At 48.3% G+C, this 12836-nt stretch overlaps 1 protein-coding gene across 1 annotated transcript in view; it reads left to right on the top strand.

Moving 5' to 3' along the window:
* Window positions 1-12836, top strand: part of ELAVL1 (ELAV like RNA binding protein 1) — a 43355-nt gene that overhangs the window by 5185 nt on the left and 25334 nt on the right. The window contains exon 2 of the mRNA XM_054462124.2: window positions 8622-8809. Within this exon, the coding sequence (XP_054318099.1) occupies window positions 8638-8809 (172 nt within the window). The 5' untranslated portion in view covers window positions 8622-8637. The remainder of the gene's footprint in view (window positions 1-8621; window positions 8810-12836) is intronic.

Here is a 12836-nt window from a genome sequence, read left to right as displayed (position 1 = left end):
AGTTTTGCTCTGGCTCAAGTGGTTTAGAATACCTGCTCCGTCATGATGCAATGGAAGTGATGCTCATGCATGCCTGGTGGAAAGCAGCCTCACTGCTTCACTCTTTTTCTGTCACACATAAAGACGCACACATCTCTCTCCCCTGGATATGCGCTAGATGATCGACGGATGTGAACAACATCACTGATGTCACATAGACAACCAGGATTGTTTAAGATAGTGCATTGGAGTCAAAAACCTTCAGAGATCATCCAAACAAGACTTCTCCCAGAGGCCAGGCACCGACGGTGGCTCTCGCCTGTAAGCCCAGTGCTTGGGAGGCTGAGGTAGGAGGATCACTTGACGTCAGGAGTTAAAGACCAGCCTGAACAACATGGTGAGACCCCCATCTCTACAAAACATAAAAAAGCGGCCAAGCGTGGTGGCTCATGCCTGTAATCCCAGCACTTTGGGAGGCCAAGGCGGGTGGATCACCTGACGTCAGGAGTGCGAGAGCAGCCTGGCCAACATGGTGAAACCCTGTCTCTACTAAAAATAAAAAAATTAGCCGGGCGTGGTGGCAGGTGCCTGTAATCTCAGCTACTCGGGAGGCTGAAGCTGGAGAATCGCTTGAACCTAGGAGGCGGAGGTTGCAGTGAGCCAAGATTGCACCACTGCACTCCAGCCTGGGTGACAAAGCAAGACCCCCCTCTCTGCAGAACATAAAAAAGCTTAGACAGAACTACATAGAGGACTTAGTAGGATTGCGTAGTGACACGCACCTGCAGTCCTGGGTACTTGGGAGGCTTAGGTGGGAGGATCACCTGAGCCTAGGAGGCCGGGGCTGCAGTGAGCCGTGATCATGCCTCTGCACTCCAGCCTGGTCTGAGAGCCAGCAGCCTCCTGTCCTGCTGTGTGACACACCCTGGGTTTGCCTGGGGACTCTTAGATGGCAATGATATAACCTGGGCCCTCAAGGTTCTCACCATTGACATTGGTCATTGAGTGTAAGGCAAATAATGATAGGAGTGGTTGGGACAGTAACAAAGGTTTACAGCAATGGCATGGAGGCACTGAGAACTAGAGTAAGTAACCTGTTGTCTTGGGGGAAGGTGACTTTTTTTTTAAATTTTTTATTTTTTTTTAGACAGTCTCACTCTGTTGCCCAGGCTGGAGTGCAGTGGCGTGATCTTGACTCACTGCAACCTCTGCCTCCTGGGTTCAAGCGAGTCTCGTGTCTCAGCCTCCTGAGTAGCTGGTACTACAGGCATGCACCATCATGCCCAGCTAATTTTTGTAATTTCAGTATAGACAGGGTTTCACTATGTTGGCCATGCTGGTCTCAAACTCCTGACCTCAGGTGATCTGCCTGTCTTGGCCTCCCACATTGCTGGGATTACAGGCATAAGCCACCACACCAGGCCAGGAAGGTAGCTTTTTAAAGATGAGCCAGCCTGGTGTAGTGGCTCTCACCTATAATCCCAGCACTTTGGGAGGCCCAGGTGGGAGGATGACTTGAAGCCAGCATGGGCAACAAAATGAGACCCGTCTCTACAAAAAATTTAAAAATCAGCCGGGTATGGTAGCACGCGCCAGTAGTCCCAGCTACTTGGGAAACTGAGGCAGTTTGAGGCTGCAGTGAGCCGTGATTGTGCCATTGCACTCCAGTTTGGCAACAGAGCAAGACCCTGTCTCAAAAGAAAAATAAGTAAATATAAAAGTGAGCTGGGAGGCCAAAGTAGGAGGACCACTTGAGCTTGGGAGTTCAAGACCAGCCTGGGCAACAAAGCGAGACCCCCATCTCTTTAAAAAAAAATACTAATTTTAAAAAATGAGCTGGAAAGTGAAGGAGAGGACACTAGTGCCCTGCAGAGGGAACAGCCAAAACAGAGGCCTGTAGCATATTGGCAAGAAGCTGGAGTGAGCGGGAAGGGAGGGTGGTGACTGAGGCTGGAGAACCACCTGGGTCCAATTGTGAAGGGCCTTGCCAGTTTGACAGTTGCACTGTCATGACAACTTGAGGCCTGGCCCTGCCACTTATTAACGGCATGCCTGACGGTGAGCATCATCGTGTGACCGCCGAGCCTCAGTGGGTGGTGACTACTGACAGGGAAGACCAGAAGGGTGAGCATCTTGATTGCGGGACAGTGCAGGCCTTGCACCTCGAGAGACAGAAGTGGCTACGACTTGGGAGTCATTGATAATTGAGTGGTGACAAGGCCTGGTTGTGGTTGGAGCTTGTGGGATAGAAGCTGATTTGGCCCGGGATCGATGATGCAGATTTGGAGAAGGTCAAGGGAAGGGCCTCCAGAGAGTGGGGTGGGGGCCCAGAAATGCCATGAAACTGCTTTGCAGGGCAGGTTGTTGGTTTCTCCCGTGTTGCTAGTTGACCAAGAACTTGACCTGCAGGGGCTGCTCAGCCTTGACTCAGAGTGTTAGGAGGAACAGGGCCGCAAAGCAGAAGTTCTCTTTTTAAACCTTTTAAAATTTATTTTTATTGTGGTTTTGTTGTTGTTTTTGAGGCAGGATCTCACTCTGTCGCCCAGGCTGGACTGCAGTGGCGCAATCATAGCTAACTGCAGTGTTGACCTCCCAGGCTCTAGTGATCCTCCCAACCGAGCCCCCCTATTAGCTGGTATTGCATACAGGTGTGCATCACCATTCCTGGGTAATTTTTAATTTTTTTTTTTTTGGTAATGATGGCATCTCTCTGTGCTGCCCAGGCTGGTCTTGAACTCCAAGCTTAAGCAGTCCTCCCACCTTGGCCTCTGAAAGCGCTGGGATTAAATGCATGAGTCGCCACACTCAGACAATTTATTTTTAAATTTGCATGTAGGAAAATTCATTTTTTCGAGTAGAGTTCTCTGAGTTTTGACAAGTGGATAAAGTTGTTTGATTACCACCATAATAAAGATTGGAAAGTTCGCTCTCCCACAAACAGAAATACTCCATCCTCCTGTCCCTGTGTAATCAACTTTTCCCCTCACTCCCTAACCCTAGCAACCACAGATCCATCCCTATGGTTTTGCCTTTTCCAGGAAGGCACAGAAATGATGTGGCAAGATGTATTTGAGATTCACACAAGTAGCATAAATTGGTGATACCTTTTATTGCCAGGTAGTATTCTGTTGTGTGGTGTATCCCAGTTTATCCATGAATGGCTTGAAGAATATTTGGGTTGTTGTAGTTTTGGATGATTATGAATAATGCCACTCTGCACATTTATATACAGATTTTTGTGTGAACATAGATTTTCCTTTCTATTGCTTTAATACTAGGAGTAGGATTGCTGGATCCCATGCTAAGTGTATATTTCACCATGAGAAACTGCCAATCTGTTTTCCAAAGTGGCTGTCACATTTCACATTTTTGCATTCCCACCAGCAGTGCATGAATATTCTGGCTTCTCCACATCCCTGCCAGCACTTGACATTGTCTGTTTTGTTGCTGTTGGTTGTTTTTGTTTTATTTTGCTTTAGCCATTCTAATAGGTGGGTAGCGGTGTCTCGATGTGGTTTTAATTTGACTAATGATGTTGAGCATCTTTTCATGTGCCTGTCTGCCATCCATATATATTCTTTGGTATAGTATCTGTTCAGATCTTTTGCCATTTTTGAAACCAGGTTGTTTACTCATTATGTTGTTTTTGGTTTTTGGAGATGGAGTCTGGCCCTATCGCCCAGGTTGGAGTACAGTGGCGCGATCTTGGCTCACTGCAACCTCTGCCTCCCGGGTTCAAGCGATTCTCCTGCCTCAGCCTCCCCAGTAACTGAGATTACAGATGCCCACCACCACGCTTTGCTAAGTTTTTTTTGTTGTATTTTTGTAGAGATGGGGTTTCACCATGTTGGCCAGACTGGTCTCAAACTTCTGACCTCAGGTGATCCACCCACCTCGGCCTCCCAAAGTGCTGGAATTCCAGGCGTGAGCCCCCACACTGGCCTGCTTATGTTTTGAGAGCTTAAAAAAAAGTGTTCTGGGCCAGGTGCGGTGGCTCACGCCTGTAATCCCAGCACTTTGGGAGGCTGAGGTGGGCAGATGGGCAGATCACGAGGTCAGGAGATGGAAACCATCCTGGCTAACACGGTGAAACCGCGTCTCTACTAAAAATACAAAAAATTAGCTGGGCGTGGTGGCGGGCGCCTGTAGTCCTAGCTACTTGGGAGGCTGAGGCAGGAGAATGGCGTGAACCCGGGAGGTGGAGCTTGCAGTTAGCCAAGATCATGCCACTGCACTCCAGCCTGGGTGACAAAGCGAGACTCCATCTCAAAAAAAAAAAAAAAAAAAAAAGTGTTCTGGGTTGGGTGAGGTGGCTTACGCCTATAATTCTATCACTTTGAGAGGCCAAGATGGGAGGATCACTTGACACCAGGAATTCAAGACCAGCGTGGGCAACATAGTGAGACCCCATCGCAACAAAAAATAAAAAATTAGCCAGAAGGCTGAGGCAGGAGGATTGCCTGAACCCAAGAGTTTGTGGCTGCAGTGAGCTATGAGTATGGCATTGCACTTCAGCCTGGGCAATGGATTGAGACTTTGACTCAAAAAAAAAAAAAAAGAGTTCTGACTACAAGTCTCTTTTGCAAATGTTTACTCCAGTTGGTGGATTTTAATTCTCGTAGCAGTATCTTTCACAGAGCAAAAGTTTTAAATTTTGATGATATCCAGTTTATCCTTTTTTTTTTTTTGTAATGAAGTGGGCTTTTGGTGTTGTGTCTGAGAAATCTTTCCCCAGCCCAATGCCACAAAGATTTTTCTCCAAGAAATTTTATATTTTTACATTTTAAAACAGAGGTCGGCAGATTTTTTTTGTGTGAAGAGCCAGATGGTAAATATTCTCAGCTTTTTTGGCCATACGGTTGCTACTACTTAACTCTGTTATTGTAGTACAAAACTATCTATAGACAGACAATACATAAACAAATGAGACAAGCTGTGTTCCAATAAAACTTTATTTATAACAACAGGCAATGGGCCAGATTTGTCCCACAGGCCATGATGTATGTTTCAGAAGGTCCACTTTTCCCAGGCCTAGAGGATACCACACTGTGGACAGTAAGCCTGGGGCAGCCATTGTCCATCTCACCGTCCATGAAAGCAGAATGAGGGAAAAAGCAAAGTAGATGCCTAACTCTTAGAGAAACGGCGAGGAGAAGGAAAAGTAAAGAAAAAAAGAGGAAGAAAGAAGGGAAATGCTTGAATTACATTTTGAGCAAGCTTCAGTGTGCATTTTAATTCTTCAGAGTTAACCCTTGTGGTCTGTTTGGATCAGCTTCCAGCAAATGTTTTTGTCTGTTTGTTTGTTTTTGAGCCAGTGATCTATTTTAAAATCTCGTGGCCACAGATGGTGTAACAGACACGTGGAGTTTCTCATGATTAAACTCTGTAGGTCCCGAGCTGCTACTGAAAGTTGAAATTTAGCCATTTCCCGTTAGCGAATATTTAGAATTCTATCCAGTTTTATACTCTTATGAACCATGAGGTAGTGCCTTCCTTGCACGTTTTGTTTTGTTTTGAGACAGAGTCTCACTCTGTTGCCCAGGCTGGAGTGCAGTGGCGCCATCATGGCTCATGCAGCCTTGATCTCCTGGGTTCAAGCGATCCTCCCTGCCTTTGTCTCCCGAGTAGCTGAAACTATAGGCTTGGGTCACCATACCCACTAAATTATTTTATTTTTTGTTGAGAGTCAGGGTCTCATGTTGTTGTCCAGACTGGTCTTGAACTCCTGCATTTGCGTGATTATTTCTGTAGGAAGATCCTGCAGTTGTGAGTCAGAAGGTTGTACCATCTCATACTCAGATCAGTAGCAGGTGATCTTGCGCTGGATTTTATTCCATGTGACTGGCAGAAAATAGCATCTGGTTTTCTTTTGCATTTTCCTCATTGTTCATGAAGATGAAGTTCAGTGTCTTTTTCTGGACCTACGAGCCATTTGAATTTAAGGCCTTTATAAATTGCTGCTCACATCCTTTGCCTGCTTCCCTCTTGGTTACGTCTCTTCTTTTATCCCTTACCAATTTGTACATGTTCCGAATCAAGTTTTCCCAACCTCGGCAGTACTGACATTTGGGGTTAGATAATTCTTGGTTGTGGGGCCGTCCTGTGCCCTGAAGGGTGCTTTACAGCTCTCTGACTTCTACCCACCAGATGTCAGTAGCACCCCCTCTGCCTGACCCCTGGCCCTCACCAAGTCACAGTAACCAAAAATGTCTCCAGACATTGCCCTGTGTCCCCTTGGGGGCAGAATGGCCCAGTGTGAAAACCACAGGTCTAAATAATAGAATATGCAGTGAATCTTTTCTTCAGGCTACTCCTCCTTGTCTAGGTCTGTGATGCCTTTTGCTGTACAGAAGTTTTTAATTTCATGGAGTCTCACTTCTCAGTCTTTTTTTCTATGGCTTTTGATGCTAACCTACTTTTTAAAGAGCAGGGAGCATAGGACATCCTCAAATAAAAGAAATGCTAGGAAATTGTACTGATTTTGCACATTGTCTGAGAGTAGTAGGAGGGTAGGGAAGACCTGGATGTTTCTACCAGGAGGAAAGAAACCAGACCTAATTCTTCCCTCGGCGTTGATTCAGGGAGTAGGTAGGAAATCTCCACATGAGAGGTGTGTTCAGATTTTTATGTAACTGCTGGCAAGGCTATTTTTAAAGAAGGCCAAAGGCGCGTGACCGTGGGCACTGGGTGTTCAAACATAACAGAATTGAGCAACAGGGATCTGGGGAAAGGGGTGGGCTCTCACCGAGCCCTCCAGGCGGGTGGCCATCCACAGGGATGACTACCTGCGTGTTTAGAGGCAGGGATGAGGGGCCTCTGAGGAGCGAGCCCAGTGTGCGGCGCACTTTCAGCAGGGCAGGCTCGGCATGCTTGGCCGCATTGATCTGGACTCTTCTCCAAAGTCATCACTGGCTCTGATGTTTATCACTGAAAGGAAAGACTTCAGCAACTGAGAAAGACATTTCAAAGCCTGCAAACTGTGAAGACCAAGTTCCTCTGACTGGTAGAGAAACCCTCACCTCTTTCCAGCTCAGTCACTGCATCTTTGGGAATAAACAGGTGCAGAGGACCATTGCCTACCTGCCCCCTCAGCAGCAGGGTGTCCAGGGGTGGGGTTCAGGGACACCCCACAGGCTCTGGACATGGGGAGAAAACAATTGGAAATCTGGAATTCTCTCAAGAGACAACCCAAAGGCATTTTTACAGGATCTTAAATTGTGGTGCTGGAATTGTTTGTAGGTCTCTCCGAAGCCCTCTTAGTGAACTTGGAGTTGTTCTGTTTTGTGTCCATAGACTATTTTTTAGAGCAGTTTTAGGTTTACAGAAAAATTCGAAGTGGAGAACACTCGTTCCGTAGCATTACAATGAAGTATTGACTGAATAAAATTTTTTTAAAATAGAAAGAAGCCGGACACAGTGGCTCATGCCCGTAATCCTAGCACTTTGGGAGGGTGAGATGGAAGGATTACTTGAGGCCAGGAGTTCAAAATTAACCTGGGCAAGATACCATCTCTACAAAAATTTTAAAAATTAGCCGGGCGTGGTGGCGCATGCCTGCGTTCCCAGCTACTCAGGAGGCTGAGGCGAGAGGATCGCTTGAGGATCTCCCAGGAGTTCAAGGCTGCTGTGAGCTGTGATGGCGCCACCACACCCATTATTAGCATCTCACATTCACGTGGTACCTGTTATTCTTGGTGAATCAATATTGACACATTATTAGTAACTAAAGAGCGTAATTCAGATTAGAGTTCACTCTGTATATTGTTCATTCTATGGGTTTTGACAAACATGTATTGTCACATCCACCATTATATATCATGCAAAATAGTTTCACTGCCCTAAAACCCTGACAATCCCGTGTTCCACTATTTGTTGTCCCCCCACCCCGACCTGCATCCCTAGCAACCATTGATTTTTTTCTCTGTAGTGTGCCTCTTCCAGAAGGTCATAGAGTTGGAATCATACAGTATATCACTTAATAATAGACATTTAAAGTTCCTTTAAATGTCTTCCCTGGCTTAATAGCTCATTTCTTTTTATCGTCAAAAAATATGCCGGTGTGCAGCTGAACCACATGAATGGAGTCTGTTTATTCATTCACCCATTGGAGGAGATCCTGGTTGCTTCCAGGTTTTGGCAATTATGAGTGAAGCCGCTGTAAACATCCACGTGCAAATTTTTGTGTGGCTGTAAGTTAACATGCAGCGTAGAAAAGAATCTCTAAGTGCAGGGCCAGGTGCCGTGGCTCACGCCTCTAATCCCAGCACTTTGGGAGGCTGAGGCAGGTGGATCACCTGAGGTCAGGAGTTCGAGACCAGCCTGGCCAACACAACAAAACCCCGGCTCTACTAAAAATACAAAAATTAGCTGGGCATGGTGGCAGATGCCTGTAATCCCAGCTACTCAGGAGGCTGAGGTGGGAGAATCACTTGAACCTGGGATGCAGAGGTTGCAGTAAGCTGAGATTGTGCCACTGCACTGCAGCCTGCGTGACGGAGTGAGACTCTGTCTCAAAAACAAAACAAAAAAAAGAAAGGAAAAGAAAGAAAAAAAATCTCTAAATGCAGATGCAGTTACTAGTTTTGCCTTCATATACTGCAGTATGAACATTTTGAATTTACTTGCTCTTTTTCTCTTGGCAGATTTTTGAAAAATACAATGTCTAATGGTTATGAAGACCACATGGCCGAAGACTGCAGGGGTGACATCGGGAGAACGAATTTGATCGTCAACTACCTCCCTCAGAACATGACCCAGGATGAGTTACGAAGCCTGTTCAGCAGCATTGGTGAAGTTGAATCTGCAAAACTTATTCGGGATAAAGTAGCAGGTAAAGAAATGGAGGCGTTTTAGTAAACCGGGTATTGGTGGCCGTCCTTTGGGCACTGTCTCCTTTGCCTGTGACTCTGTGGCATTCCTCAGTGCAGGATAACTACAGCCTTGAAACGATGGCTGTGAAGTTTCATTTTTATTTCAAACTCTGTCCATTGCTCTTGTATAAGATCGGACATAAGTTCCCAAAAGAGGAAAAATTCATTGTAAGACAGAGAGCATGTACAAAATAAGACAGTGGGAGGAGAGGAAGGAACCAGAGACAGGGCATTCTGAGAGCTGGAAGGGGCTGGAGAACCACAGCCTGACCTGGCTTGGCCTGGGCAGATTGATTGGGTCCCACGTGTGGAAGGGACCCTGGTGAGTGTACTGTCCAGGGCAGGCGCAAGTAGGCCCGCCCATGTCTGTCCAGGCCCCCATGCTTGGTCAGGCCCAGGTCAGCAGAACACCGAGGACCTCGTGAACAGCCCTTCATTATGTTTGGGCTGCTCTGTCTACTGTCAACGCCATCAACTTGAACTTCTGCACCATGCTGAGCTTGAACTCAGAGGGGCAGGAGCCTGGCAGCTAAAAGCCCTGCTGTTCCACTCCCTCACAGTGGGACTTCTAAGCCTTTGTGTCCCCATCCGGAATGTGGAGATTGTGGCTCCTACATCCCGGTGGTCCCTACCTCATAGGTGTTTGCAGAGGTCCTGGCACCTGTGAAGGCCCTCCTTACAGAGTGGCCTCCATTCTGAGAGCGTGGCTTCAGGGACTCTGGAGAGAATTATGGAGAGACCATGTGCAGAGCTGTCCTCCTCCTCCTCCTCTCCCAATGGCCCCTCTTCCTCCTCCTCCGTCTACCCGCCCCCACCCCCCTGCCTTCCTCTCTGTCTCTGCCCTGCTTTAGGAAGCCAAGGAGTGGCCAGTCCTCTTGGGGCTCTGGCTGCCACCCTGGATTTGGGGACTGTGATTCCCTATACTGAAAACTCACTTCAGGCTGGGCATGGTGGCTCACACCTATAATCCCAGCACTTTGGGAGGTCGAGGTGGGAGGATCACTTGCTCAGAGTTCAAGACCAGCCTGGGCAACATGGTGAAACCCCATCTCTACGAAAAATACAAAAACTTAGCTGGGCGTGTTGGCCCGCATCTGTGGTCCTGGCTATTTGGGGGGCTGAGGCAGGAGAATTGCTTGAGTCTCGGGGGTTGAGGTTGCAGTGAGCTGAGATTGCACCTTACCAAGTACCACTTGGTACTGAAGTGTCTTCTACACTTTAGTCTGGGCAACATAGTGAGACCTTGTCTCAAAAAAAAAAAAAAAAAAAACTAATTTAAAAGTTAAATGCTGGGCACGGTGGCTCATGCCTATAATCCCAGCACTTTGGGAGGTCAAGGCAGGCAGATCACCTGAGGTCAGGAGTTCGAGACCAGCCTGGCCAACATGGTGAAACCCTGTCTATACTAAATTCAAAAATTAGCCAGGCGTGTTGGCGCACGCCTATAATCCCAGCTACTCAAGAGGCCGAGGCAGGAGAATCACTTGAACCTGGGAGGCGGGGGTTGCGGTGAGCTGAGGTTGCGCCACTGCACTCGAGTCTGGGCAACAGAGTGAGACTCTATCTCAAAATAAAAGTTAAAAAAAGTTTCTATTATGAAACATTTCAAGCATACATGAATATAGAGTGATGTGTTGAACCTGATGTAACCATCATTGCACTTTATCTTCAATATTTTCCCCAGTAACCTTAAGACACCTGACCCTGGAATGACTCCCAAAGAGCCTGCCTGGCCGCTCTACAGGGAATTAGCTCTTCAGATGCAGGCACTGAATAACAAAGCCTTCTCTCCTTCCAACTCCGAGAGTCTGATTTAATAAACGCCTTCTCAATAGGGATTTTACGCAGTATACAAACTTGAGCAGTGTTAGAATGTTCTAGAAGCCAGCATCTCTCTCCTGCTCCAGGAGACCATCCTGAATAAGAGAAGGGTTTTAAAATTCTCCTGTGCCACTAACAAGTCTCACCTTTTTCCTCTGACTTTCTGGTGGAAGGGAATTTTCCTTGATATTCCTGAGCACCGGAGATTTTGCAAGCATTCCCATGGAATTTGCAGTCATTCTCCTGCAGCCTGACTTCTTTGTCTATTCCCTTGTGGTTTTCACAGGAATGTGAGCTATGCTAAAGGAACACCTAGATTTGGCTGAGTCTGGAGAGAACTGGTTTTGAGAATCAGTGAAGGCTGCAAAAGTGTAATTTGGAAATTATTTCAGTTCAGAGGTGAGCCCTGTCTTATCTTTGGACAGTAGTTAGTAACTGGCGCACCAGGAGTTGTGGAGTGGCTGGGCCTGGGCTTTCATCTTGGCCCAGCCTCTTGTTAGCAGCTCTTCAAGTGACTGGAGCTTTATGGAGAACATGCTGCAACCTGGCTTTGCTCAGCCTGCCGCCAGTGTGAGCAGACCTTCGCTGGCAGGGCCTAGGGCACAGCGCTAGGTCTCACCACCACTCTCCCTAGCCAACGGCTTTCTCCCAGCCTCCCAAGACAGCCTCTCACCCGGCCAGGCAGGCACCCCGGCGAATCTGATCCCTGGCCTAGCTCAGCTCACAACACGGGTGTCCCCGAGCCCCACAGCAGCCATTTCCCCATGTTTACCCTCCGCAGTCCTCTGACCACCCCCTTCACCCTCAGCTGATGACCACCCTCCGCTTCGCAGTGGAACTAACAGTGTCTCAGGCTCTCCAAGTGCCCACTTTTCCTGGGCTTCGAGTGTCTTGAATTCCTTCCAGACTTCCAGCTTCTTCTAGCTCGGAGTTCCTCCACGTTTGTGGCTCCTGACGTCAGGGCTGGACACCGCACTGGATGCTGCAGGGTGTTGAGCAGCATCCCTGGCCTCCACCCACGTGGTCCCAGTAGTGACAATCCCAGTAGTGAAACCCAAAAATGTCCTGATATTGCCGCATGTCCCCTGGGAGGCAGAGTCTCCCTTAGCGAGAGCCACTGCTGTGTGTGTTGGCCTCCCACCCACATACTGTCCCGTTCTCTGTCTCCACCTCCTTCCAGAAGCATCCTCTCCCATTGGCTTTCAGGAGCACCTCCTCCTCCCACCCGTCTAACTGCCCCTGAGGCCATGCACCATCTGTCTTTAGCACCTTTCCCCAGCCTTTGACTCAGCCGGTTATGCCAGAGGGTTATGCTCAGAGGGTTATGTCATTCTCCTCTTCTTCCAAAGCTGACACTCAGGGTGGGCAGAGTCACCCCATGGCTCCCAGCTGCCCTCTGTCTGCCACCTCCTTTTTGACCAGAAAGCTGTCCTGAGCTCCAGACGCCCTCGGCCCCTCAAATTCAGTATATTCCAAACTGACCTGACTCTCCCTAAAGCCAGCCACTCGTTTCCAGTTGGCCCCACCTTAGCCAATGGCACCACCATCCACTTGGTAACTCTGCTCAGAAATCTAGGAGTGTCCTTGGCTCTCATCCTCCTGGGTGTTTCTTCAGTCCATCCCTTTCCCGTCTCTCCTCAGCCACCATTCTAGCCCAGGACACCACTGCTTGTGGCCTGCGCTGTCATTTTGGCCTCTTAACTGGCCTCCTATGCTCCCTGAAGACCACTCTCCTCACTGCAGCAGAGGGGCCTGTTTGACAGCCCGCATGTGACCCTATCACTCCCCTCCTCAAACCATTCAGGTCCTGGTTGTGTTTGCTTAAGGAGGCCTCCCTTGGCCCAAGTGTCAGATGCTCCGCTGTGGGTTCCCATGGCACCTGGGCCGACCTGCACTGTGGGGTTTCCACCTGGCACTGAGCTGGAGCTTTCTGGTCTAGCACATCAGTATCTCTCCTGGAGGGAGAAGCTTTGTTAATCTCCGTAGCCCTAGACATAGCCAGTCGGTGTTTGCAGAGTGAAGGAAGGAATGAATGAATGAGTGGTGCTGGGGATAGGGGAGAGTGCAGATCATCATTCAGCAAATACTGGTTGAGTGCCAGCCATGGGCTGGGCACTGGTGGCGGGAGGAAGGAGGGGCGTGGTGATGGCTGGGAGGAAGGGACTG

This window comes from Pongo pygmaeus, chromosome 20 (genome assembly GCF_028885625.2).
Source record: "Pongo pygmaeus isolate AG05252 chromosome 20, NHGRI_mPonPyg2-v2.0_pri, whole genome shotgun sequence".
Lineage (NCBI taxonomy): Eukaryota > Metazoa > Chordata > Mammalia > Primates > Hominidae > Pongo > Pongo pygmaeus.
This window is presented reverse-complemented; position numbering and strand designations above follow the sequence as displayed.